We start from the raw sequence: 27,434 nt of genomic DNA, 5'->3' as shown, positions 1-27,434 counted from the left end.
ATGCGATACTAGAAAGTATTTGATTTACATAAGCTGACCACTGCACCTTAAACCCACATTATCTAGGGCTTATCAAGTACATCACGAAGTGCATCTCATTTTCTTCTGTTTATTTTGCCATTGTATATTCCGACGTTGAAATATGCATCATTTTTGACAAATTTTGAGTTATAAGACCAAAGAAACTTGTAGGTGTCATGTGTCTAAAACAATTTTTCATAACAGCCTGCGAACATAATGTTGTTCTGTCTATCCATTGTTTGTACCATTAAAATCTAAAAAAAATTATTCAGAATTTTTTGCCCAATCGCCTGTGGACCGCTGCCCGCAGCTTTCCCAGTGTCATCATCTTCAGTCTAAATATTCAAATATACATTTAGAAGAAGAAGACAGATTAACCTCAAAGTTTCTGTCTCACTCTGTGTCTCTCACACGGAAAAAAGAGCACACTTCGGGCACACCTGTACAGAAGAGTTAGCTCTTCCACAGCTAGGAGAGAAAAACCTTATTCATCTTTGAATATTTGGTATTTGGTGCGGGGATCTTTTTAATAAGCTGACCTCCTTAAATTATTTGTGGAAGGAACCCTTAGAACCGGATCCGAATCAAGATTTGCTCAGCTCAAAATATCCGAGTCGAACTAATCTCTTCTTTTGTGTCATTGTTTTTAAAGCTGAATTAGGATGCCCACCGTATAGGTATTCTGCCTGAGAAAGGACTTGTAACTGTTGTTTCTAAACTCGTGTCCCGAGGTATTAAAACAAACAAACACAAATACCAAAATCCAAAACAAACAAACAAACCCCCAAATTCTAAAAATCGCACACATTGAATTGCCGCTGAGAAAAGGTTTTCAATAGTCCGTGTCGCCAGAGCAGCCCTCCGAGGCTTTAGGGCTCACCCCCAGGTACAGAAACTGCTTTCTGATGAGTGTGGGATTGGACCTTCTGCAAACGCACCCTCACAGAAGGAATACTTGACTTCCAGTCGTCCCTTCTGAGCCTTCCAGGCAGCCCCGAGGTGGCCGCACCCGCGGGTACCGAGCTGCCCACGCCGCACCAGGCTGTCCGCACCCACTGGCGCTGCGCCTTGCGGGCTGAGTCCCTGCCCTGCCCGATCTGTGCAAAACCCTGCCGCTCCGGACAGCTTCAGTTTGGGAAAGGACAGCCCCTTCTACAGTCTGGGTGCTCCGTAGCCGGTGTGCTGGCATTTTCCAGCACTTAACCTTGCAAAGAAAAAAGTATTGTTTTTCGAATTTGGGGAAATCAAAAGCACTCTTGTCACCTCTGATGAGCTCCCAGGATAGAAAATACTTGGATTTTCATCACAGCCCACCTGGAGCTGCCACCCCGCTCCGCTGTGCTACTGGTCAAAGCGAGCCCCGCTCTCTCAATTCCTGTAAATATCAACCTTATGGGGCTCCGCCCGCGGTCTGTCCGTGGGAGGAGAAGCCGGCCCGGAGCCGCGGGGCCCGCAGCGCAGCCGCGCATCTTGTGCGGAGAGATTGCAGAATGCTGTCGGAGAGCAGGCTGCGGTATTCCTGTCCTGCGGTATTCCTGTTCTGCGGTATTCCTGTCCTGAGGCATCCCTGTCCTGAGGCATCCTTGTCCTGCGGTATCCCTGTCCTGAGGCATCCCTGTCCTGCGGCCCCGCCGGGCCGGCCCCAGCGGCGGCTTGTGTTGGAGGCCATTTGAACCTGGGCTGAGAAGACAGCAGCTTTTCAAACTCCCTTTGGGAGCCCGCAAAACCGGGTGGAAAAGAGGTGCATAAGATATACCTGTGTGTTTCTTATACATGAAACTTGTCCGGGGGAATAGAGACACAGAATTATGTGACAGGATAGGGATACATTTTCTCTCTTTGGTTGTATCGTTTTTCTTTACTTATGCAGAAATCTCCTCTGAGATTCTGGCTTGGAGAGAAACAATTTGTTACCAGATAGAGCAAGGCAGTGAAGCCTGCCCTTGTAAAAGCGTCTCTCAAGTGTGATCCAGCGAAGATGCCACTAATTAACTCGCTTTTCTGTTTTCCGCTCATTTGTCTCCTGTAATGTCAGCGGCTTCATGAGGAAGGGGGTAGGGTTCTCCTCGGGCCAGGCTCTGCCGTGCTCACCAGGAGCTGCAACCCCCTCTCGCCTGCCGGGTTGCTTCGAGGTGATTGGATACCTTCACGAAGTCATGCAGAAAATCCGGCTCCCGAGGTCCCACAGGACTGAGTCAAGCAAGAAAATAAGTATTCCTCATTTTATTCGAGTTAATAAAAGAGACACAGCTGCTGCAATGGCGGGAGGCTCGGGTTGAAGGTGGAGGAGCTGCTCTCCAGGGGGAAATGCAGGTTTTTTGAGTGAAAACCTGGAGAAAAAGTGAGAAAGGAAGGAGAAGTCCAGTGGAAGTGGGCAAAGCCCCTATGCAAGCCTGTAGTAGCAAAGGAGCATCCCTGCTGTTTTGCAGGGAGATGGGCTGCAAGCCACCTCCATTTCACAGCAGTATCTTTTCCTCTGGAAGGGCCAAGAGCTCAGTACAAAAATATACACCCTAGAGGCAGACTTGCTTTCTCCTTCCCTTCTCAATATGCCATATTCCATCATTTACTATCAGTCTTGGCTAACTGGAGAGGTCCCAGAAAACTGAAGGTTGGCCATAAGGAGGATCCTCATGGGAACTACTGGCCTGTTAGCGTGGCTTCGGTGCCAGGAAAGGTTATGAAGCAGATTATCTTGAGTGCCATCATTTGGCATGTACAGGACAACCAGGAGACCAGGCCCAGTCAGCATGGCTTTAGGAAAGGCAGGCCCTGCTTGACCAACCTGATCTCCTTCTATGACCAGGTGACCCATCTACTGGATGAGGGAAAGGCTGTGGATGTTGTCTACAGGGACTTCAGTAAAGATTTCAATGCTGTCTTCCACAGCATTCTCCTGGAGGAGCTGGCTTGGACAGGTGCACTCTTTGATGGGTGAAGAACTGGCTGTTTGGCTGGGCACAGAGAGTAGTGGTGAATGTTGTTGCATCCAGCTGGTGACCAGTCAGTAGTGGGGTTTCTTCAAGACTCAGTTTTGCGGCCAGTCCTGTTTAATATTTTTATCAATGATTTGTACAAGGGAATCAAGTGTACCTTCAGTAAGTTTGTGGATGACACTCAGTTAAATGAGAGTGTTTACCTGCTGGAAAGTAGGAAGACTCTGCAGAAAGATCTGGATAGGCTGGATTGATGGGCCAAGGCCAACTCTATGGCATGCAATGAGGCAAAGTGCTGGGTCCTGTACTTGGGTCACAAAAGCCCCTAGCAGCACTACAGCCTGAGGGCAGAGTGACTGGAAAACTGCCCAGTGGAAAAGGAACTGGAGGTTCTAGTCAATGGCTGGATGAACATGAGCCAGCATACGCCCAGGTGGCCAAGAAGGTCAGTGGCATCCTGGCCTGTACCAGCAATAGTACCACGATTTGGGAAGTGATTGTCTCCCTGCACTCGGCACTGGTGTGGCCACATCTCAAGTCCTTGCTCAGTTCTGGGCCCCTCATTACAAGAAGGACATTGAGGTGTTGGGGTGTGTCCGGAGAAGGGCAACCGAGCTGGTGAGAGGTCTAGAGAGTAAATCATGAGGAGAGGTTGATGTTCAGCCTGGAAAAAAAGGAGGCTCAGGAGAGAACTTATCACTCTCTACAACACACTCAGCTGCCTGAAAGGTGGTAGAAGCAAGGTGGGGATTGGTCTCTTCTCCCAGGCAACTAATGACACGATAAAGGGAAGCAGCCTCAAGCTGCTCTAGGAGAGGTTGAGTTTGGATATCAAAAAGAATTTTTTCATTGAAAGGGTAGTTAAGCATTTGAACAGACTGCCCAGGGAAGTGGTGGTGTCATCATCTCTGGAACTGTTCAAAAACAACTGGATGTGGCAGTTTGTTCTACAGTTTTGTTGACTTGGTGCTGTTTGGTCAAAGTTTGGACTCAATGATCTTTCAAATCTTAATGATTCTATGATTCTATGAAAAGTTTTTCAGGGTGCAGAGAGGCACTCAGGGTAGGATAGAGAGGTATCCTGTCCTCGTTTGCCAGCAGCTGTGGTCAGCCTCCTGACTTCTCGGGAAGCCTTTTATTGTCCATAACTGTTTAATGCTTGTTCAGCAGAATGTTTGGGAAGAGGTGAGAGAGAGGCAAACTCTCCTTGTGAGGTTCAGACTACCTAAGAGACCCTCAGTCTGCTATTCATGTCCCAGCAGAGGTCTCCAATGGGACCACCCTGGCAACTTGGCCTTTCCTAGAGGCAACGCCCTCCCTGATGGGACACATGCCCCGTGTGAATGGGTGTCTGGCCTGCAGGTTGATCTGTGTGGCTCACAGGGTTTGAAGGACAGCCTGAATAACCATCTCAGCCTGGGCAGGGTGAGCTGCTCAAGATCCAGACCCACAGGCTACTCCCTGCATGGAAAGTCTCAGCCATCAGAGAGGAGGATGCATTTCAAGCTGACCAGAGGAAGAAAAAAAATCAAACCAACATAACACTGATATGAAACTCCATCCTGCATATGCTCCTGCTGCATGTTTTACTGAGAGGAGGTAGGGTTAAATGCTAGACTGTCTGTGACCCAGAAAGGAAAACCCTTTGAAATAACAGGCTACTATGTGGGAATGCTGATTTTTAAAAATTATTTTAAGCAAAGGTCAGTAGGAGGTGGCTGAACCATCTATGCTCATCAAAAGGTTCTCACAACAGAGCTGATGGTTTTAATAACACCTCTGTCCCTTGTTACTTATCCTCATGTTGTAAACCAAACCCTCATTATTCTAAGGTCTTTCCCTCATCTAATGAAATTATCCTGAATGACTTCTACATAAAATATTAAATGGTTGCTTCTGCAGGAGTCTGCTTTTTGAGAGGTAGGGGAAGTGTGTGTGATAGTGCTTCAAATAAAAATTCTCCAATATAAATCCTCTGCCCCTGACATTGTCATTCAAAACAACAGGATTCTTACATTCAGATATGTGCATTACTGAGCAGCTGAATTTTTATTTCATATGTATAAATTTTATTTGTGGCGACTTCCTGCTGGTCTGACACATGGGGTCACATCCAGGGTCACCACTCCTCCAATCCACCTCGTTTGTTGCAAAATATAGCCTAAAAGACCACCATTATTGGGAAAAATATCAGACAACTGTCACATTACCTAACTTAGTGAAATCATAACAAAGGCTTCCATTAGAAGTGACATAACATAAGCTGGAAGGGGTTTTCAAATCCACTTACACTTCTTTTCCCTGTTCCTTCCCTGAAATGTCTCACATTCTCAGCATGTTTTGTGGAGGCTTGATTAAAGTCAGTAAATCTGGTTTTGTACCACTCATTCATTTCCTGAGGGGATATTAAACAGCAGAGGGCAAACAAGAATGCTTATTGTCAGGTCTGTGAAAAGATATGTACTGTTTTCAGTTATTAGATGAATATGTAAACATGTGAGAAACCTCAGAATATCACCAAAGACTGTCTTTGTGTGCATCCAAGGGAAAGAGATAAAGAAAATATTGTATTTCCAATTGTGAAGGAGAACCCATGAACAAAAAAAATGACCATGTATCATCCTATTTATTATGCTATTTCTAAGATATGGATTGGAAGAAGCATTTTTTTGGGGAAAAAATCTATCCCACTATCCTTTGTATATTTATATCTAGCAATGGACTACTAAGTATATTCAATATGTTTGTGATGGTTTTTATTAGGGGGGCAGAGGGGGAAGAGATCAGTAAGAGCTGACAGATAATTTCATCTCACAAATATGACAAAGTATAATTTTACCTGCAGGTTCTTGGCTGCGATTTTTTCATCCTACATCTGAATGTCCCTCAGAGCAGCAGCCAGGTCTGAGCAGGAGACATCAGCACACACAGCAGCACTGAACATCTGTTTCATGAAATCTTTGTTTGCTTGTTTTGACACACACACAGAGGATGTGGTAAATAAAGCAATCCTCCACACAGGTCCTGGAAAAGAAAGGTTCAAAAGCAATGTCAAGGGGAAAAATCTCTGTCTTGTCTGCCCCCTGCCATGCTCCTGCCCTAGAAAACATCTCTCAGGTGGACCTCCAGGGAGATGGAGCCGTAGTGGCATCCACACATGGCAGTCAGCCCCCGTGTACTGTGGGTCCACACCAGCTGCAGGCCTGGCAACGGGCATCCCCCAGTCTAAAGGAACCTTTGCCTTTTTGCTCAAGGGATGCTGCAGGGCTGAGAATGACCCTCCAAAGCACTGGGAGTCCCCATTCTGCAGGGAGGATCTCCAGCATGGCAGGGTGTCCCCTTGCACGGGACCAGGAGGGTGGCTGACCAGGGCAATGTGTACCCCAACAAGTCTTTGTTTCTCTCTGGTTTTGGGTCTGTGGAGCAGGGAGAGTTTCCTTCACAGCTCTGGTACTAGTGAGGTCTGCTGCACTGCTGTGAAATGGGGTCATGCAATATGAGGTCTGTCCTGCTAGGAAAAACAGAGTCTGGGAGTGGAGCTGGCAAGGATCTGTGGTGCCAAGTGCTCCCATTCCAGCAGTATTAGACAGCCCTAATGGTGCCAGATACAGGGCAAGCAGAGCTGCTTCCCATGCCCAGGGTGCAGTGAAGCAATGGTATTTATCAGAGCTGTGGTAAATACCCTGCTCAGGCCCTACTAGGTATTTTCTACCATACTGCAGTGTAAAATCATAGAATTGTTGAAATTGGAAAAGACCTTTGAGATCAAGTTAATCCAGCACTGCCAAGTCCACCACTAAACCATGTCCCCAAGTGCCACATCCCCATATCTTTTAAGTACCTCTAGGGATAGTAATCCACCACTTCCCTGGGAAGCCTGTTCCAACACTTGACAACCCTTTTGGTAAAGAAAGTTTATCTAAAACCTCCCTGCTGCAATTTGAGGCCGTTTCCTCTGGTTCTATCTCTTGTTTGCTAGGAGAAGAAACTGACACCATCTTGCTACAACCTCCTTTCAGAGAAGCTGTGGAGTGATAAGGTCTTCCTTTAGCCTCCTTTTGTCCTGGCTGAACAACTCCAGCTCCCTCAGCTATTCCTCATAAGACTTATGCTCTAGACCCTTCACCAGCTCTGTGGCTCTTTTTCAGTGCAGCACCTCAGTGTCCCAGAACTCCACACAGCACTTGAGGTACACCCTCTCCAGTGCTGAGTACAAGGGGATCATCACTGCCCTGGTCCTGCTGGCCACACTATTTCTGGTATAGGTCAGGATGCCATCCATCTTCTTGGCCACCTGGGCACACAGCTGGCTCATATTCATCCAGCTGTTGACTGTGCAGAAGCCCAAATCACCATCATGAGGTAATAAAACACAAGTACTTCATCAGAGCAAGAAGAAGGCCGAGGTCAGGTAGAGAAAGACAGTGAAAAAAAAAGAAGAGTTGCTCACTTGATGTGATAACCAGAAGCATGAGGTTTGCTGCTATTTTGGTTGCTCTGGTATGTTCAGTGAGGCAATGCCACACTTCTCTGTTACACAGCAGCCTCTGTCTCTCTGCTGATTCCTTGGTGCCCTGCCATGCTGTTTGTGATGTGGTTGTGGGTGGCTGTGATCCAGGGCATTTGCTGGCAATTTGGTTCACCTCTTTGTGAGCAAGCAAAGTAAGTTCCTTCTCCCATACCCTGCAAAGTTTGTACATTTTTTGGAGAAAGGTGTCAAAGCAGACACCCCCACAGATTCCCTATAAATTCGACCTATGGTTTCCATTGTGTCTCCTTGCACTGAGAAGGGAAAGGTAAAGGATATGCAAAATATTTTTTCTCTACCTCCCTCCTCCACATTCCTACATATAAACAGGGTCTCAGACCTAGAGTCTCTCTGGCATGTCAGAATGGTGTCTCATTCTGCCAGCAAAGGCATTTAGAAACACCACTCTCTCCATCTGCCCTGGTTCCAGCCAGGACAGGCTCAATTTCTGCTGTAACCAGGAGGTGCCAGGAGCAGGACCCAGAGGTTATTCTATGCCACCTCGTTGTTTTACAGGGACAGGGCAGGAAAATGGCTTGCTTGTAGGCTGGGATAGCACTGCAGAGGGAGTGGTTGGGCATTGATGGGGGTTTCCACAGGTTGGGCGACAATGTTTGTTTTCTTGTACTGTCATTTCATTGCTGTTACTGTTCGTTTCTTATCTCATTGCTGATTCCAGTAAATTGTTCTTCTCTCAGTCCACGATCTTTATCTTTTGTGCCTCCAATTCTGCTCTCCAGCCACCCAAAGGGGAGGGAAAAGGGGGTGGGGTAGTGTGTGAGTCATGTGGGGTCTGGAGTAGGTACAGTGTGAACAGGACATTTGAGAATATAATTTCTAAACCATGACACCCTTTTACCCTGTGCATCTTCCCTCTCTGCTTCATCGTTCCTAAAGAGAACCTAAATTTCCATTTAACTTACCTGTTCCCAAGTTTCCAAGTGCATAATATTGATACATCTCAATAGGTTGTTGGTACATCTCTGATCCCATGAAGAAGCTGAAAGCCACCACAGGAAAGAGCCTGGAAAGAAAGCAGGCCCAGGTACCTCCTGTTTATAGTTTAAATTCATAATTATTAAGTAAATACATCTAGAGGCTCTCTTTGATGAGGAAAATTCCAACACAGAGCAAGCTGAGCCGTGAAAACTTGGGAACAGGTAAGTTAAAGGGAAATTTAGGTGAGGTGGAGACAGCACAAGACAAGTAAGCTCTGGATCTTCCTGGGTGCTTACAATAGGGGCCTTCGTGGGAGAAGCAGCGGTTTTACACCAACAGAAGGCAGTTTTGGACTGGATGTAAGGATGAAATTCTTTCCATGTGAAAGCGGTGAGGCACTGGAACAGGTTGCGCAGAGCAGCTGTGGCTGCCCCATCTCTAGCAGTGTCCAAGGCCGCGTTGGACGCTGCGCTAAGCCGCCTGTCCCGGTGGAAGGTGTGCGGCACGCGGCGGGGCTGCACGGGGCGGTTCGGCGGTGCCCCCCGGCCCGCCCCGCTCCGTGTGCCCGTGGCGCCCGGCGGGGCTGCGGGGGCCGGCGGCCGGGCGGAACCCGCGCGCGGGGGAACGCTTCGCAGTGCCGCGTGTTGCCGGCCGGCGGCGGCGGCGGCCGCCTCCTCCTTCCTGCTGCCGGCGCGGGGGCGGCGGCGCTGTGGCGGCGGGGCCGGGGCATCGCGGGCCCGGGCGCCTCCTCCCCGCTCCGCTGCTTCCCATGGCCGGGAACTTCTGGCAGAGCTCTCACTAGTGGGTGCCGCGGCCGCGGGGCGCGAGGCACGGGTGCCGCGGGCCGCCGCCGCGCTCTGGCCATTCATTGCCGGGCCGGGCGGCGGGCACGGCGCCGGAGGGAGGCCCGGGGCGGCCGGGGGAGCGCGGGGCGGGCGGCGGGGCCTGCTCGCCGCGGGACCCGGCCGGGCTGGGTGCGGGAGCGGCCCGGGCCGGCCCCGCTCGGCTGCCGCTTGGGAAGCGTTCGGGGGCTCCGGGACAGGGCTCGGTGCCCGCGCCAGCCCGGGCTCCAGCGGTGGTGCGGGAGCCCGGGTCCCCGACACGCTTGTCCCCGGCGGTGAGGCAGCCGAGGCTCGGGTTGGGTTGGACACTGGAAAGTGTGATTGGTAATGGAACGGACTGCCCAGGGAGGCGGTGGAGTCACCGTCCCGGGAGGCGTTTAAGGAAAGATTGGACGTGGCACTGTGTGCCGTGGTGTAGTTGACAGGGTGGTGTTCGGTCGTGGGTTGGACTCGATGATCTCAGAGGTCTTCTCCAGCCTAAGTGATCCTGGGATTCTGCCCTGAAACAGCTCATGCTGAGCGAGTCAGGGTTTGAACGGTGCCCGTAGTGAAATGGCTGCAACACAAACCTTGGTAGAGACTTTCAGGGTCTAAGATCTGCACAGCCAGCTCAGTTTGCTGCTGATATAGGCTAATATCAGCCCCGGTAATTCATGTTTTGTTGTTTGGTTTTTGGGTTTTTGTGGGGGTTTTTTTCAGTTGTCTAACTTTCGAAAACCCTGAAGAACAGTTGCTTGAGAAGATTGTGGCTTTGTTTAAAGGCCACAAGCCCTTTATCCCCGAGCATTAATTCATAGCCTGTTTGTACAGGAGACACTCAGTATAATGTTGATAAAGAATTGCTGAAATTATTTTCCATTCCTTTAGCTTACAATGGATTTTGGATAAACAAGATCTATTGAAAGAACGCCAGAAAGACTTGAAATTTCTGACTGAAGAAGAATATTGGAAGCTACAGATATTTTTTACTAATGGTAAAACTTTTTTTATTTCTGCCATAAAATCTGTGCAATGTGTGCCATGTCTAAAAGAAGAAGATTTGAATTGCTTAGAGAATATAATGTTTTCATTGTGGTATTACATATGCTTTCACAGCCTGTTTTAACAAAGATGTGGAATATAAATAACATCATTATTTGTTTGTACTAACACAATTCTAGGAGACCTTGCAGACTAATTAACTGCATATATAACATTTTAACCTATGGTAGGACGAAGAGTAAATTTACTTATTTTCAAGAGGTTCTTATGACAACATAAAAGAAGGAGAAGCAAGCAGAAACTGCTAAGCTGCTGTATTAAAGGCTCAGGGTCAAGCATTAGTACTCAGCCTGGGCTTTAGGTGGGTTCTTAGGTGGGGTAAGTATTTTAGGTGATCTGTGCTGTCCTCTTGAACAGCAGAGTTTGGAAACTTGTTTTTTGTGTTCATTTATGTTCTCTGAAACCTGCAACACAGCCTATGTTTTGTCTTCTGACTGATTTCCCAGTACCAGGTGGCTGTCAAATTGTCTACAAGTTTCTGAGAGCTGTTGGCAGACAGCCTGTTCTCCCAAAGAATTCAGGACTTGTATGTGAAGTTGTCTAAGATTTACTTGATCTTGCAAAGTGTTTAGCTATCCATAGGAATGACCACACCTGAGTATATCAGATTACAAGAGACTTAAAATTTTCTCTGTGCAGTTGTTCAATATTTAAAAAGTTTCTTTATGCAAAGGATATTGCTAACTAGTAGCTTGTTTGCAAGCAGCTCTTTATATATTTTTGCAGCAGTCCTTTAAAGTTCAGAATGCTTATTTTTTTCAGCTGTCTGGCCAGACTTAAGACAGAGAAGTGACTTTCCCAGAGCCACTGGAAGGTCTTATGTCACTGCTGGAATGATATCTGTGAAAGATACTTATCCCAGCTTCTCTCTTAGCTTAGTTATTTTTGTAACAATTGCATATGCTATAAATGTGATCACTATGGATAGCTCTGTGTTATTGCTTATAGGGCATCAGCAAATCAAGCTAGCAAAGATTTACCCATTTGATCCGTTCCTGAAATTTCTTGAGGTTAAAACCAAGTGTCCTAACTTCATAATACAAAAAGAGACAAAAGGAGGGTTATGGATATTTCTAAAACTATTTCTATGGTACTTTTCACTAGTATTAATTTGAACTGTGAAATATGCTTTTTAAATGTTTCACTTCGTTGTTTTTCTTGAGTGAACAAAGCTTTACAAGGTAAACAAGCTAGTTTGTTAGTTTTGGTTTGTGGTTCCCAGGGTCCTTTTCCTTGGCACTCGGTGCCTCCTGCCAGCGTCTCCCCTATGCCTGTGCAAGCACAGCCTGCTCTGCAGGAGAGAGTGGTGCTGGGCTTTCTCTCCTCTCTGGCAAAAAGGGCAGGACAGTCAGGGGTGCTCTGGCTCTGTTCGAGCCCTCCATGTGTTCATCATGCCTGCCTCTGAAAAGAGACCCTGCGTTGGGTCCCCCCTTGTCTCCCATCTGCACTACCTGAGAGCAGATGAGGCTCGGCCACAGCATGTCACATTCAGTGTGTGTCAGCCCAGGAGATGGTTGTTCCCTAAAGCAATTAAAATCTGCATGGAGAGGGGCAATTTCCTGCTGCTTCCTCATTGGAAAACAAGTGCAGTAGATCACTAACTGATTGTATGGCTCCCTGCAGCTATGAAGAGACGGAAAAAGATCATCTTCTAAAGTAGTTTGAAAAAAGAAACGGATGTTGATTTCTCTGTTTGGATCACCATACCTTAACTGGTTTTGGTTGAGAAGTGTATTAGTTGTTTTCCCTTTTTGGTTTTGGGCAGAAGCAGTAATGTTTCTGTTAGAGGCTACTCAAAATACTCAGATTTAAAACCACCTTTATTAGAAAAAACCCAAACCAGTGAAACTGCTTACTTTGTAAACATACAGGAGTAAATGATCTTATAGTTTCTTTTCAAATATTAAAATAGTTACAAGCATTGGACTTTTTCCTGGCATATACAAGCTTCCATTTCATTAAGTTGCTCTAGGCTTATGTCCATTTTTTTCTTCTAAATCACACTTGATTTTTCTCTGACAGCAGATGGCCTAACCATTCCTGAAAATCCCATGGGAGTATGAAACATATTTGGAGAATTCTGTTTAGCCTAATACTTGAATTTTTCTGATGCCCTAGTAGTAGGACAGCTTATTAGCCCCATGGTCAAATTAAAGGCAAAATTTCTTTCCAACCTCCCAAGATATGCTGATAAAATGTTTAATATTTGTACAGACATTGCTTACTGGCTTTAACACCCTTTTCAGAAGTATTGCTTGTCCTACTGTCACTGTCAAACCAATCCCAATTTGGCATTCTTCTTTAGAAAAAGAATGATATGACACATACAGAGATTTAGTGTTGCTTTAGGCCTTGCCAGTGGGTGACAAATGTGTACCCTGGCCATTCACAGGGGATACGTGATAAGAGCATGGGGAAAAAACTCTCTGCTTAGTGTTTAAGTAGAGAGTAAGAATTTAGTGATGACTGATAACAGAATTGTTTGCTTTTCCCACAAGTGGTCACTGTCTTGGTCTGCTGTACATAATAAATTTAAAATATTGTTTTTGACATTTCTCATGAGGGAGGAAAAAAAAGAAGAGGGAGTCTTTGCACAGCCGAGCCGTGCTCACAGTAATGGCGGCAAAGAAGTATGGGAAAAATAACAAGTAACAACCTTATGTTTCACTGTGCCATTCTGTACATCCAACCCCTGCTCTTAATCCCAGCTTGATGCATCTAATTTGCTTGGCACCTTTCCTTTGCCTGGGAGGCCAAACAAGAGCTACCTGCACAGATGACACCAGGGTTGTTTCTTGGCCAACTGGCAGAGGACCACCGTGATGGAGCAGCTGACTGCATCCTCTGGTCTCCCACCCCCTCTCCCTAGACTAAATATGTCATTTTTTTAACACCTGCTGCCTCTGCCAAATTTAATGACCGTGTTTGTGTTGGCAGCTTTACTTGTTTGAAAAAAACCCATCCATTTTGTGTGGCACTGAAGAGCTGGGGATTTCTATTTCCTGTGTCTGAATTTGTTTTGCTCTAAAATGGAATACCTGAGCTTTGCTCTTCTGAGATTTGTGTTGTCATCTTCTTAAAGGTCATACTCACTTTGTACACAATGAAGTCAAGGTACCTTTTCCTTTTTGAAGGTGTCCCCAAGCTTCAGGAGGCAGCGGTTCTTCACCTGCAGGTCTGTAGGTTTACAGCAGCATTTTGTCTCTCTAGAGCAACTGAGCTGAGGGAGAAGACTGTGGTGCTGCTCCTTAGAATCCCCAGCACTAGCCATGTTTTGAGACCCTTTGCTATTTGGTGTCAAATTGTTTAAAAAAACTCAACTCAAGCTTTTGTTCATTTTTTTTTAAGTTATCCAGGCTTTAGGTGAACATCTTAAATTAAGACAACAAGTTATTGCCACTGCTACAGTCTACTTCAAGAGATTCTATGCCAGGTAGGACTGTTTACTATGATGGTACGAGAATAAAACATTTGCTAGGCACATTTTGGTAGCCCTTTAAAAATGAAGTTCTGTATTAAAAACAGTGCCACTTTTGTTTTCTGGATGGTCTAAAGCTTTTATGCTTTAATAAAGTTAACTTAAGCTTTGCTTTTTCAAAAGGAAGTGTGGTGCTCTTAATAGATTAATCGTTCTACATGTATGAAACAACATATTATAATTTTGTTGTAACATTTCAGATATTCCCTAAAAAGTATAGATCCAGTATTAATGGCTCCCACGTGTGTGTTTTTGGCATCCAAAGTAGAGGTATGAAGTATTACAATTTTTTAATGTAACATTATGTGATGTATGAGAGAAAGAAAATGTTTAGGACTTTTAAATTTTTTGTCTTTCTTCATGCTTTGGGGGTTGAAGCCTTCTCCTTTTTGCCTAGATTTCTATAGCATTTAAGAAAAGGAGACAGAAGGCCTTCGAAATTTGTCTGAATTACTAACCCTGAAGTGCCACCAAAAATTGAAAAAAATATTTTAAATGGCTGTTTCATTGTGCCACAGTGTTACATATTTACATACACTGTATCTTAAATTGTGTGTATCTAATCAGTGTCTCCTTTCTGGTGTGTTTCTCCTTATTTCTGTTTACTCAAACTTTAAAACATAATTGGATTTTTTTTCCTAATTATCTTGTTCTATTTCAGTATAGCAAGGGATCCTCAGAGTTTACCACACTTTCATTACTTGAATTAAACATCTGTTGTAGCTCATGTGCTGTCCTTGAGAAATTACCATGCAGAGCTGACCCGTTAGGGATGGTGGTGAGAGGGCTCCATGCCTCTACCATTGGTACTCCCCTTTGAATGTGGGCAAGAGGTAGCATCAGCTGGGTGCTGCTGTTAGTCCTCTGTAATGCAGCAAGTTTCACAGCTGTTTGAGAAGTGTCTGTGTAATGGAAAAAAAGTCAAATTGGCCAATTTATGATATGTCAGCACTAAGGAATTTTACAGAAGGAACTCAAATACTTAATGGATGATAGAAACAGATCTACTAAAGTAGTGGTGATGTGATATTGTTGTCTGTACAAATACTGTGACACTTTCCAGTGTTTGGAAGACATCAAGGAGAAAGCGAGTTTTGGAGAGAGTGCTTTTTTATCAACCTGTTAAATAAGCCTTAAAGCAAGCACAGACATAGAGTGTATATACATAGATGTACCTTAAATTAGAAGTCTGTGTAGCCTTCCTAAAGCTTCTGCAGCTTTAGAGGGCAGCACTATTGATTCAGCAACAGACTTCTCTGAAAGAACACTCTATACAGAAAGTTTTCAGATTGCTGACTGTCTCAGCACAGGAGCACATGAAAACATAAGTTTAAAAGGAAGTTAATGGCAGGTTTCTAAAGACAGTTTTGTCTCCAAATGGGATAAGGAAAAAAATAACCTTCTTGAAGCCCTCTTGTCTATTTTATGTGAAGAATGTTAGCCAGCTGAGCTTTTGTGGCTTTAGTACCTTTCATAAATCTTTACTGTTCCTCACAAACAACCAAAACTAATCAATGAAATAACTCTTAGGTAAAAAGTTTAATCCTGTTCACCTTAAGAAAAGAAAAGGGGTGGGGGAAAAACCCAAATACTACAATACTGCAAAAAGAAGCCCAGTTTAGTAAGAAGCCATTATTTTAATTTGATAACAGTGTGTGTGTATGGTGTTTCAGGTGGTTCACCTCATTTACCATTCTTTTTCTTCAGGAATTTGGTGTTGTTTCAAATACAAGGTTGATTTCTGCTGCTACTTCTGTATGTAAGTATCAGTAATGTTCATTTCACTCTAGTTAGGTAGCTCTGTAGGGAGATCAATTGGTTTCTTTGCTTTTTTTTTAAAGGTAGCTTTTTATCAAATCGTGGAGGACCGTAAGAGCCAGTGAAACCATTTAGAATAAATAGCTTCTGTTTCCAAATACAGAGACAAGCGGGTCCTTTCTGCATTAGTTTTCATCGATTATGGTTGGAACTTATGCCAGGCATAGGTGAAAACAAAGTCATAAAATAAAAATATTAAAATTTACAAACAACCTCGAGTAGTAAATTGAATTCTGAACTACTTAATGATAGAATTGGAAATTTACGGCTTTGTCAGTTTATTAAAAGGTATGACTCTGTGGAAGTCCCTGTTTTAAGAATTTTTAATAGGCTATATACCTTCAAAATTTTTTTAATCCTTTTCCCCCATCATAAAATTAGTCTTTGCACATATTTATTTCAAAAGATACATTTTATAACCTATTGTTCACAATAAATTCAATACAATTACACTGTAGTTACTTATCTCTGTCTTTCCCACTTGCCTTGTATTTCCCAGTTCATGTAACTTATGTCTCACCCATCAAACTCCTAAAGTGATGTCTTCCTTTGCTGAATGCTGTATCTGACCCAGAAGGTCCAGCTGCTCTCAGTGGGCAATTCCTGGCTGTGCTCTTCCAAATGTAGGTCAGCGCTTTCAGAATCTCTCGCAGCCGTTGAGGGGACAGGTGACCGGCTGCATCTGTAGCCTCCACATGCGGAGAGTGTATCAGTCCATGGGGCTGGCCATGTGACAGTTCTGCCACCAGGAACTGAAACACATCTTCCACGCCAGCATGACCAAGACCAGTACTGGATTTAGCGCTCAGAGCTGCTATTTTTACATCAGAAGCATCATTATGTGGAAGTTTTGATGCATCAGAGAAGGTTAGATGGATTTTGGTAAATATGTGGTAGCTGATTTTGCCTGAACATCTAGTTCTTAGCTGTGCTGTTTCTCCAAATCCCAGTCTCAGGATCCTATAGTAGATTTTCCCCACGGCTCTTCCTTCACACCTAGGAGTCCTGTCAGCCCTGATAAGTACTGTGCATTTCATGGAAGCAGGGGCAAAATGCAACAGGCTTTCTCCAAGCATTAGTTATTTATTCCACCTGGTCTTCCTTTACCAGAGTTGCTTCAGTAGCACACAGCAGTTTTTGGGAGGTCTTAATACCTAAGGCAATAATAATACCAAGAAAAAATGAGGCAAGACAAGTAAACACAAAAAAAAAAGTTAACAAAAGGGGTGACTAATGTAATAGTGGCTGATTTAAGAGGTTTGCTTGCTTTTAGCTAGGTAGCAACGTGAAATTAATAACACTTTCTTCCCTTGTAAGGAAGATAATCTTCTTTTCAACAACCTCTTCAAAAGATTCTTCCTCTGTTAACACATCTTACTGAAACGACAGCTCCATGTAGTGGTTGTGTCTGCAGCTTGCTTTGTGGGAAAAATGCTTTTTCTCCCTATCTTCTTTCTCAAATTGGTTATTTTTTTAACCATGTACCTCTGTAGGTTTGCATACATCTTGAGAAACTCTTCTATTAATTCATCTCTTTCTTGAAATAATTAAAATTTCCAACCAGTAGCCCAGTCTTGGTGTCCTACAACAAATTTTCTAGCAAAGTTCACCATAGGTCTAAATGGTCAATTCTTTGGTCCAGAGGACTGATGCTGTCTTTCCTTTGAAGTGAATGTCATACTGATTTTCTGGAAGTAATATCAATAGTATCATTTAATAATATACTGTCTGTCATTCATGTAAAGAATATTGTCCACTTCCAGGGTGTTAAATGTTACCTGTTTTCCTTGGAGGACAAGGACTTAAAATAGATTTTTATATGTTTTACTTCTACAAATGTCAAATTGACATCTTCAAGTGTTCTTGTTTTCCTTTGTTCAGCATTCTAACATGAAATCACTCTGGGTTTGTGTATTAACATGCTTCTTATCAGTTATCATCTTATGAGTACTAACTGTACTCATTCTCCTTCTGAAATACACCAAGATTAATTAAATATCTCTACTGGAGATCATCATTACATTATGGACCTGCAAGAAGTCTGGCTGAGCTCCCTTACCCTGCCCTTGGGCTTGCTTTTCTAAGACTTCATTAGTTCTTTTAAAATCTTGCATGTTGAAGGATCCTATGTAAAAACCTATGTAAAAAGCCCCACATGAAAATTCCATTTGGATTTAGCGTTGGAACTGAAATCCTGAACATCTGTGGCTGGAGAGCTCTGTGGAAGTTGGTGTCCCTGAGCTAGTTGGTGGTTAACCAGAAGACTTAATAGTGTCGAAAGTGGCAGTCAAAATGTCTGGCTGAGTATCTGTGCAAATCAGGCTTTCAGATATATTTTTCTTTCCTTTTCAGGATCTTAAATCTTGTAACTTCTCTTTGAAATACAAACCCTTTGTACTGAAAGCCACAAACTGAAAGTTGTGCTGCCAGATAGGTTTGAAGGACTATATACAGATGAATGAATAGAAACAGAAAGAAATGACAGTATTAATGGCATTATTTTTAACATACTTTTTTCTGTTTACTGTAGTGAAAACTAGGTTTTCATATGCCTTTCCAAAGGAGTTTCCTTATAGGATGAACCATGTAAGTATGCTATTTGAAATACAACTCGATCAAATAAATTAATTGTAAGCAGGAAATTCTGTCTTTTAAATTCTAAGAAAGAAATATTTTCATACTCATATGTCAGGGTTGGTCATGATTAGTTTTGTATAGGATACTGGGAAAGTTACTTTTAAAAATAATGAAAATCTTACATAACCTCCTTAAACTGGCAGGAAAGACAAGCGATAGGGTGACTGAAATGGTAGTTTTTCTATAGCATGATGAGAAAGAGATTTAGGATTTTTTGAATATTGTTGGTTACAAATACATTGCTCCAGGGAAAGTAAATGGCCTTTGCACCTGGAATGCTTCCAAGCTTGCACACATGAACAGTTGGCTTACAGAAAACAGTTTTATTTTTGCTTGTAAAATTTAATGGCTCTTGAAAAATAGTTTTTAATTAGTACTTAAATTTTAAATTTACCAGTAGTTTTCAAGGTATTCTCAGTCACAATACTGAGAAGTTTCATAGTTTTTCTTAAAACAAATTTTGACCTGTGCTGTGGAATTTTGAAAGCTAAACATCTAAGTGGTTTTAAATTGGCTGTAACAAATACTACTTTTTTGTTGGTTTGCTTTTCACCCAAATGATATATCAGAATATAAAATACCTAAGACCTTATAATAAAACTGTAGTGCTATTATATAGATAAAGGCAAATGGAAATACATTTAGGAGAGCTGCTTTTGTAGTCCAGTCTTTTCCTTGATGTCACCAATATATCACATTCTTTATTGAGAGTGAGAGTTGATTTAATTGCTGCAATTGGACAAAATATTTAATCTGAAATTAAATCTGAAAATGTTTTGAAAGGCTATTTGACAAATTAGTGGGCTGAAGAAGATGCTCTAATTCTACAAAAGAACTTCTCTATTGCTGTGAAGTTTTCATGCACTGGGAACAATTTGCTGCTACCATGTGTTGAAACAAATCAGACAAGTGCTGCCAATGAAGCAGTCTTTTGTGGCAAACTTGATGCAAAATATTTAAATTCATTGTAATTATGACTGGAGTTAAGTTATAATAGTGATAAGGCAATAGGCAATAACAGTTTTATTTTTGTTCGGTTTTGTAGTTTCAGATAAAATGTGTTTAGGACTTTCGGAAAGAATTGTTGAGAATTCCTGTGAATTTGTGATGTTAAACTGTGTGTCAGTTAATTCTTTCTGCTGCCTGAAACATGCTGCTTATTAATTGTAATTTTGCTTCTTTACAGATACTAGAATGTGAATTCTATCTCTTAGAATTAATGGTAGGTTGGGTTTTCTTGGTGGAACTGCTTGTGTTTTTGTAAGAGAGGTAACTGTATCTAAGTCCTGATGCAGAGACTGGGATGTCAGTGTCCTTTTTTCCCTGGGTGGAATGGCCAGTCATGACCATGAAGAGCTGCATTCTTTCTATGCCCTCTTCTTGCCTGGAAAAATGTAGGGCTACACATATATGTTCTAGCAGAAGGGGTGGGTACTATCCCATTCAGACTGGTCTGTAACAACCTAAAAATTAGAGTAATCTTCTAGGAAGTGAGATGTGGATTTGAATCCTGTGAAGAAGAAACCAAATTCAGGCCTCCCATTTTCTGAGATGGTGCTGTAACTAGCAGGCTGTTGGATGAATGGAGCATAGTGGGACATTTTCTTCCAGGCCCTTTCAAAGAAAGGAGCCATGTCTGATTTTTATAAAAGTACCTATCCCATTGCTGTGGTTGCTCAGGTAGCTGAAGGGAGGCAACCCAGTCTTCTGAGGAGGCTTGGGAAAGTGGTGCCTAATTTCTGTATATGCCTTGGGCTCTGGTACTACTGGACTAAAGTAGTTCTGCTCAAGTGCAGAGAAAAGGAGAGAGAGAAACCAGGGAGCAGCATAAGGCAGCAGATGAGAAAATATGTTTTGGGAACTAAACACAGAGGAGATGAGATCAAAGTTTTTGTTTGTATTTACAAGTTGTTTTAATACAGTGTTTAGATTCTTATTTAGATTTAGTCCTTGATACCTCTGCTATACAAGGCAGTAACTCTTGAGTTTTGTAAACAGGAGTTTTAGCACAAGCAATTGCATTTACAAGTTATGTTTTGGGGATTCACTTCTTTTTCCAGTATGCTATGCAATATATAGTGTGCGCAGTAACTGTTTCACTTAAGTGTTCAGCACATGTAACATAATGGAGCTTTTCCCTGTAGTATCCACACAGTTGGCTGTTTTTAGCAGGAGGATTATTCCTTCTTGTTTATCTGGACCTGAAATGAAGGGATTTGAGAGCAGTGGAATTGTTCTTTTCTTTCTTTCCAAACCAGCATCAATTATTTTGGCATGCTCGCCATGTATGGTATTTAGTAGCAGACTGTTTTCTGGCAGCGTTTTGTATTTCCAAGTGGGAATTACGGGTTTGTAAGCAAATGAGGTTTCAGTGTGCTGCAGATGTGACTTTCTGTGTCTCTTAGGGGAAGGACATTGACAGACTGGCAACTGTGCTGTGTAATGGTATTCTAGAGAGAGCATTGCCCTCATTAGAGCAGAGCTAGGTGTTAGAATGCTACTTAAAAAATAATCAGTAATTGACTTGTAAACCAAATGTTTTAATACGAACTGACAACATGCTCTGCATTGTAATCTAACTTCTGTCCTGATTACATTTTTCCTAGGACTGCTGTTTGATAGTATATCATCCTTATAGACCTTTGCTCCAATATGTGCAAGATATGGGCCAAGAAGACATGCTGCTACCTCTGGCATGGTAATGAAGACAATGGAAATAGTTCCTCCTTTCTTCAAGAAAGCAAGTGTTTATCAGTTGTGCTTCAAAGGTGGTTAAGCTTTTGCTGAACCAAGCAGGCTTAGCCATATTTGAATACAAAGGGTGCCCTAGTTAACCTGTGCAGGTATATGTTCCTGACTTAGCTTACTCTGTCTTTGACCCTGTAATGATTTTACTTTGCAGTCATCTAATTTTTATTTTTTAGACTAGTTCTAATAGCACAGTTTTAACATTACTGAATGGTGACTATGAGTAGAGGAAATTTCTTTTTGTCAACATGGTCTTCTTGTTGTAGCATGTCATAGGAGGTAGAAGCAATTTATAAGGTTTTTTTGCTGTGTTAGCAGAACTCTTATTCTTCAACTGTTTCAAATACAGAAAGACAGTAGAAGTACTATTTCTATGCTAGCCCTTACTTATTTGTGAAACAGATAATTAATTGATGGTATACATATAAATCCACTGCAGAAAGACTTTTATATACCAAAAGAATATTTCCAAATAAACTTCTGCTGTGACTACAAGGGACAAAAAAGAAAGGCTTTAAGAGATTTTTACAAGGGAAAAGATCTTTCCTTGGTGTTTTGCCCTGCAGCCTCATTGCTTCGACCATGTGGAAAACTGACAAAATATTTGTAAACCAACAGCAGTTTTTGAAGGAATATGGTCTAAAGGTTAACAGGAAGATACTTACAAGTTCTTTTTTGCACAGGAGGATAGTGAATGACACATATAGAACTGATCTTTGTCTGCTGTACCCTCCTTTCATGATAGCTCTAGGTAAGCAACAAGTAATGTCTCTTGTCATGTTTAACTGGATGTATTCTGTGCACTGTCCCATCACAGGCATTCCTCAGAGTGCCCTCATAAGGTGCTTCAGGTTGTGTTTCATACAGCACTGACACTATAGCCTTGCAACTTAAAAAGCCTTAAAGTCAGATAATTAATCCCAAGTTTTCTCTGTTGAACTGTATAGGGTTTATGAAAAATTTAGTATTTCTAAGTGTATTGGAAGTGTATCTTTGTTCAATATCCATGTCACCTGATCTTTGCAGCTTGCCTACACGTGGCCTGTGTTGTCCAGCAGAAGGATGCAAGGCAGTGGTTTGCTGAGCTGTCTGTTGATATGGAAAAGGTACTCTGTTTTTTATTCCCATCACTTGTTATGGTCTGACCAGAAATGGTGGTCATGTTTGTCTTACACATCCACAGTGCTGATTCAGTGATCCTTTTAAATGCTGTTGCAGTTAGGGAGATCTCTTTGGAAGGGAGACAATGTCAGGTTATTTGGTTATCACCCTGCTCCGAAAGTCAAGACAAAACCATTTCATAACAGAAGAACATTGATGGTATTGCCATTTTCCAGACAGAAATATAAACCAAATATCTTCTACATTGTTTGCCATAAAAAGAATTCCCAGCATCTTTCCAGCACACAAGATTGCCAGCACGAGCTTGACTTTTAAGTACAAGTGCATGTGATTTTCTGATTGGCTTTTCAACATCATGCCAGCACACCATTATCATTTTCTCTCTACACATGTGCAGAGTACAGCATAGTGTGGAACATTTTTGACACTTTCAGGATGCCCAGCACTGTGACTTCAGTCAGTGCTAAACAGGGAGACACCAAGATCAGCTGAGTTCCCTGCTAATGCAAATTCCCTGTCAAGTAATCCCCTCATTAATTTATTAGGTTTCAGGGTGCAGTTGTCCTTATACTAACAATGTTCTTCATCTTCACTACTTTCTTTTACTGTTTAGGTTGGCTTCTTTAACCTTTATTTAGCTCCAGCAAGCAAATCAAAGTAGTACTCACATTCCTTATCACACTTTCACTTAGCACTTATTTTTTTCAGTCTCTTTTTGAAACAGAGTGTCTGGAATTAAATAGCCTGTGATGATTGAGATGTACCATTTCCCTCTGTGCCCTTGCTATTGCCTGTTATCCCACTGATGTTATGGCACTGTGTTTGTATTCCAGGATTTGTCTTGACATTTAAACACAATGTGGATGCTATGCTGCATTGAGAGCTCTGTGAATTATGCTGTCATACATTTAAAGGCAGGGTGGTAATAAACTGGCAGCAAAACCCACCTATATGTAATAGATTACCATAGGCTTGATACTGAATATCTTTGAATGTTTACATGTGTTGGTTCTTGTGTCAGTGATAAAGCCTAAGCTTGATTTTTTCACAGGAACACCATGGACTTCTTCACCAACTGACTTTTGTTTCAAGGACAAAATATATTGCTTTAGCACTTATATCAAAGTTCATATATTAAAAAGAAGAAAGAAGTCTACTTTATTAATTTAGAGAATGATGAAACATATTATGAATGAAACATTCTCCAGCTTTTACATAAAATATTGCAGTAGAAATTTAATAGGAAATTAAAGTAGATAGAAAGTGTCCAAAGTGCTATGGAATGCTTACGCTTTCAGAAGCAGATTATGAAGTGTCAACAACTCTTATATGTATAGAAGAATATAAGAAGTATTTTAAAACTCCTTGTCTCTGTTTTTTGGAAGGAAAGAGTTCAGATGAATGTTTTGTGGTTTGGGGCTTCTGTTTTCCCACACTGTGCCCCTAATATGTATAGAACATTGATAATCATCAATTACTGTATTGATAATGCATGGTCATGTAGTTGTGGTCATGCTGCCCAAGTCTGTATTTTCCCACGAGCTGAGTTATAACCTATGACAGTAGTTGCAAATAAATAAATAAATAAGAAGGTATTTAGTTTGCAGGGGAAAAGAAGCAGTAAATACAATTGAAAGGGAAAAGTATTCTGTTCAGGCTTGAATTCACAATAAAATCAAAAAACTAATTAAATGCTTTTTTGCAACCAGATTAAGTGTGAGACAGTTAATATCTGTTTATAATATGAAAATTGTGTTGTTTAGTTTCAGTTTGGGGCCTGTTTAGTTAATTGGACACTTAAATGGGCTGTGACAAAGATAAAATCACTATTGTATCTGACCTTAGAATCTCTTTTGTTTCTAATATAGATTTTAGAAATAATCAGGGTTATTCTGAAGCTGTATGAGCAGTGGAAGAACTTTGATGAGAGGAAAGAGATGGCTACTATTCTTAGTAAAATGCCTAAACCAAAACCACCTCCAAACAGGTACAGTACTTCCTTATTACACCTTTCCTGTGGAAAAGCTAGACTACCATCTTCAGAATGTGTAAATGTTTAATTCAAGGTATAGTGTATGTTTTTACAGCGCAGATGTTTCTGATACAAACCCAGCCTGATTGCTCAGGAACTAATGGCAAGCATAACATTCATTATCTTACGGAGAGTGTTAATGTGATTAGAATGTGATCAATACAGCTCAGCAAATGTAAGGAATCCCGGTGTGAGGCTCCATGGCTGGGCCAGATTCAATGGAACCGGGCCTACTTGATGTCGTGTTTAATTACTGTGATTAAATATCACTGTTTGGAATCTGCACAGGCAAATTCCTGTGCACATGCTTATGTAATGTGAACATGGCAACGCTGACTTCAGAAGTAGTTTCAGCAGGCAGCTTCATGGGCATATATTGAAATTATTATTCACATAAATATAGTGAAGTTATTTATGCGTGCTGAGAATAACCTTTGCATTTTTTTTAGGAAACTGAGCAGACTATTTTGACCTATTTATGTATATGTTGAAGTATTTTCTTTCAAAAGGTTTTTATTACTTTCAGAATACTGTATTTTTTAATTAAAAAAAAGATAAATATGTAATGTGATGCTTCTTACTGAAGAGATATGTTTTTGTTTTCTTCAACAGTGAAGGAGAACAGGGTCCAAATGGTAGCCAGAACTCTAGTTATAGCCAATCTTAAGGCATTCCAAAGAATTTCTTTATGGACCACTTTGACTCAAGACATCCTGGGATATTTCCTGTGTTCACAAAATGGACAGAAGGTTTAGTAACATCTTTGACAAAGAACTCGAAGAATAAATAGCTTGTTTGTGTCAAGCGTTTTGAAAGCTTTTTTCTCTAAAACTACATCATTTTCTCTGACGCTGGAGCAAGTGTGCTAAGATTTTTCAGTGTAAGGAATCAAACTTTAAACCAAGCTGCAAAAGATTAACATTTTTCACTCAAAACAAGAGTTCATTATTGGTTTTGTGTTGAACTGAACTATTTTTAGAGCGACAGTAACCTGAGGCCTAAGTGTAACTGTATTAATGACTTGTGTTGTCTTCATTTTGTTTGTGACTGAAGGAAGATAGTGCACTCTGCGTTGAGTCTATCCATTACCTTCAGTTTTGTTGATTAAAAAAAAAATAAATACAGATTCTGCAACAAGTAACAAACAGTCCTTCAGAAACAAATGCCTAGAGGAGCCTGTAAAGAATATTGTTACAGTTTCAATGAAAGCTGCAGGAGAGAAAGTCAGTTTCTATTTTTGGGTTTAAAAAAAGCTGTGTTCCTCAATAGATCTACTTGTTTGTTTTTGCCATGATACATAGTAGCCCAGCTTACCAGAGAAGTGCAATATGTATAGTGATTCTGCAGTTTTCTGAACATTTCAAGTGTTAGGAATTAAGACAACCCAACATACTAGGATTTTTTTTTTCAAATAAAAGTACTGTATGGTACAATCGGAATATTTCACAATCAAGTACAAATCTGGATATTATTGCTATTTTTTATGGTGGATTTTTTTTGTAGAAAAGATATACACTGTTAGTCTGCCTTCACTGTTAGTGTGAATTTGTGTGGTTCATTAGAGAGTTTATTTAAGAGAATCAAGTGTTTGGTGAGCTTCATACTGACTAATTTTAATTGGGATGTTAGGAGCAACTCTAGAATAACTGAAATGGGATTCCTTGGTTAACTTTGTGCTGGAGAAAATGAGATTTCTTCAAACTGAAGGCCATATCCTGCATTTCTTACTCAGGCAGATATCCCATTGAAGACAGGAATTGGCCTTAATTGTTTTCTTGATGTTTTAGGCAACTTTGTTTCTAATTAAGTTCTGTATAACTTTATTTTGAATGATAATGCCAACTTGCCCAAGTATAAAAGTTGAATGATAAAGTTCAGTAACATTGTTCTTTTTTCCTTTGTTTTGTTTTGTTTTCTTGAAACAACACATTTCACTGCTCTGAAATACTGAAGGGAAATCGTTGAAAACATGTGCTCTGTGATGTGTCCTGGTTCAAAATCTGGCCCTTAAAAAACCCCACCTGTTTTTGCAAGTACCTGTCTTTGTAATTGGTTGGTCATTCAGTGAAATATAACAGAAGTGTTTTTGTGAGTAGCCCATTAGGCTACTAGCATTTATTTCTGTTCAGGTTATTTCCATAAACCATTATGTGAACCAGCCCCAAACACTTCGGTGAGGTGGAAAAAATAGACATTTTGGTCTTTGCTACTTGGTTGCCATTTGATCCATACCTTTTATAGATACTTGATTGATGAAGTGGAATTTGGCTATTTTGCTTTAATTTCTTGAAGTCTAAAATGTGCTGTTTGTAATGTGGATTTGGGGAATAGAAATAAATCAAAACGACTTGACCTCTGTTGTGTGGAGTTCTTAAAAAGGAACTAGCCTTTAGGTAAGCATCACATATACCACATAATCTGCCAAGAAGAAAGTTCATGTTTTGGAATTGGGGAACTAATGAAGAATTCTGGCTAGAGTGATTTTTTTCTTGCTGATGAAGAGTCTTTACAGACTTTACTTCACACCTAAAACACAATGGGACCTAAATCTCTGAGCTAAAATGTCAGGCACTTCTTGATGGTACCTAGAAGTTTCTTAAGGCATTTCTCTACTGGGAAGATGAGGCTAACTTTATCATCTTTGATTTCAGTAAAAACAGTGAAAGGCAATAAAGTACAGTCAAAAGAGCTGGATGCGGTGAAGACAGTTTTAAGAAGATGCAATTTTGAACAACAGGAAATGGAACATAATGTGAATTCAACAGTCTTTTTACTAAGCAGGCAGAAAAAAAAACACCTTTCTTGTGCTTCACTTCAAAGGAGAGGTGCATAAAAATGTGCTATCTCATTGAAAGAGAGGTAGCTGAAAGTCTTCACATTACATGGCAACAAGTGACTCTGGAGTGTCAAAGCAAACACAAGCCATTTATGCCAAAAAGACAAGGTGGATCAGACAAGTTAACTCAAACCCCATCATTTGGAAAGCAAATTAGAAAGGATCGTGTAGTTTGACAAACTACAAATAGCTTGAGAAACATCTTGCAAAAATTATGATTAATAAAAAAAGAAAATAAAAAATGAGATCTATAGGAATTTTCAAATTATAAAAAAACAACCCACAACTCCTCAGTTTAGAAAAGACAGCAGGGGTCTAGGAAAATCAAAAGTGGTGTGAAGACTGGTGGGTGACAACTGCTCACTTATGACAGAAGATAGAGCAGCTGATAAAAAGAATACATGGCAAGTTGGGAAGCAGCAAAAGGAAAGATTTCTCACCACTGCTGTGTCTGAT

At 41.5% G+C, this 27,434-nt stretch overlaps 1 protein-coding gene across 2 annotated transcripts; it reads left to right on the top strand.

The window, feature by feature from the left end:
- Positions 1 to 9,071: 9,071 nt before the first annotated feature.
- Positions 9,072 to 26,494, top strand: CCNC (cyclin C). 2 transcript variants are annotated; one of them, XM_063389704.1, is made up of 12 exons: positions 9,072 to 9,225; positions 10,134 to 10,240; positions 13,656 to 13,740; positions 13,986 to 14,055; positions 15,493 to 15,544; positions 18,134 to 18,189; positions 19,427 to 19,462; positions 20,847 to 20,938; positions 21,672 to 21,739; positions 22,015 to 22,094; positions 23,979 to 24,097; positions 24,755 to 26,494. In XM_063389704.1, exons 1-12 carry the CDS (start codon positions 9,194 to 9,196, stop codon positions 24,807 to 24,809), a joined length of 852 nt encoding a protein of 283 aa, XP_063245774.1. In that variant the 5' UTR covers positions 9,072 to 9,193; the 3' UTR covers positions 24,810 to 26,494. The 2 variants fall into 2 exon arrangements, with proteins under 2 accessions (XP_063245774.1, XP_063245775.1); XM_063389705.1 differs by lacking the exon at positions 13,656 to 13,740 and having other exon boundaries at positions 9,193 to 9,225.
- The last annotated feature ends 940 nt before the right edge of the window (positions 26,495 to 27,434 follow it).

The sequence above is a fragment of the Prinia subflava genome, chromosome 2, assembly GCF_021018805.1.
Source record: "Prinia subflava isolate CZ2003 ecotype Zambia chromosome 2, Cam_Psub_1.2, whole genome shotgun sequence".
NCBI lineage: Eukaryota > Metazoa > Chordata > Aves > Passeriformes > Cisticolidae > Prinia > Prinia subflava.
This window is presented reverse-complemented; position numbering and strand designations above follow the sequence as displayed.

Bases quoted from the DNA above. Each gene is read 5' to 3' on its own strand.
- CCNC (XM_063389704.1), top strand. From the start codon at position 9,194: ATGGCCGGGAACTTCTGGCAGAGCTCTCACTA. The intron at 14,056-15,492 runs GTATGAAGTATT...CTTTTTCTTCAG, and splicing joins TTTTGGCATCCAAAGTAGAG to GAATTTGGTGTTGTTTCAAA. The intron at 24,098-24,754 runs GTACAGTACTTC...TTTCTTCAACAG, and splicing joins CCAAAACCACCTCCAAACAG to TGAAGGAGAACAGGGTCCAA.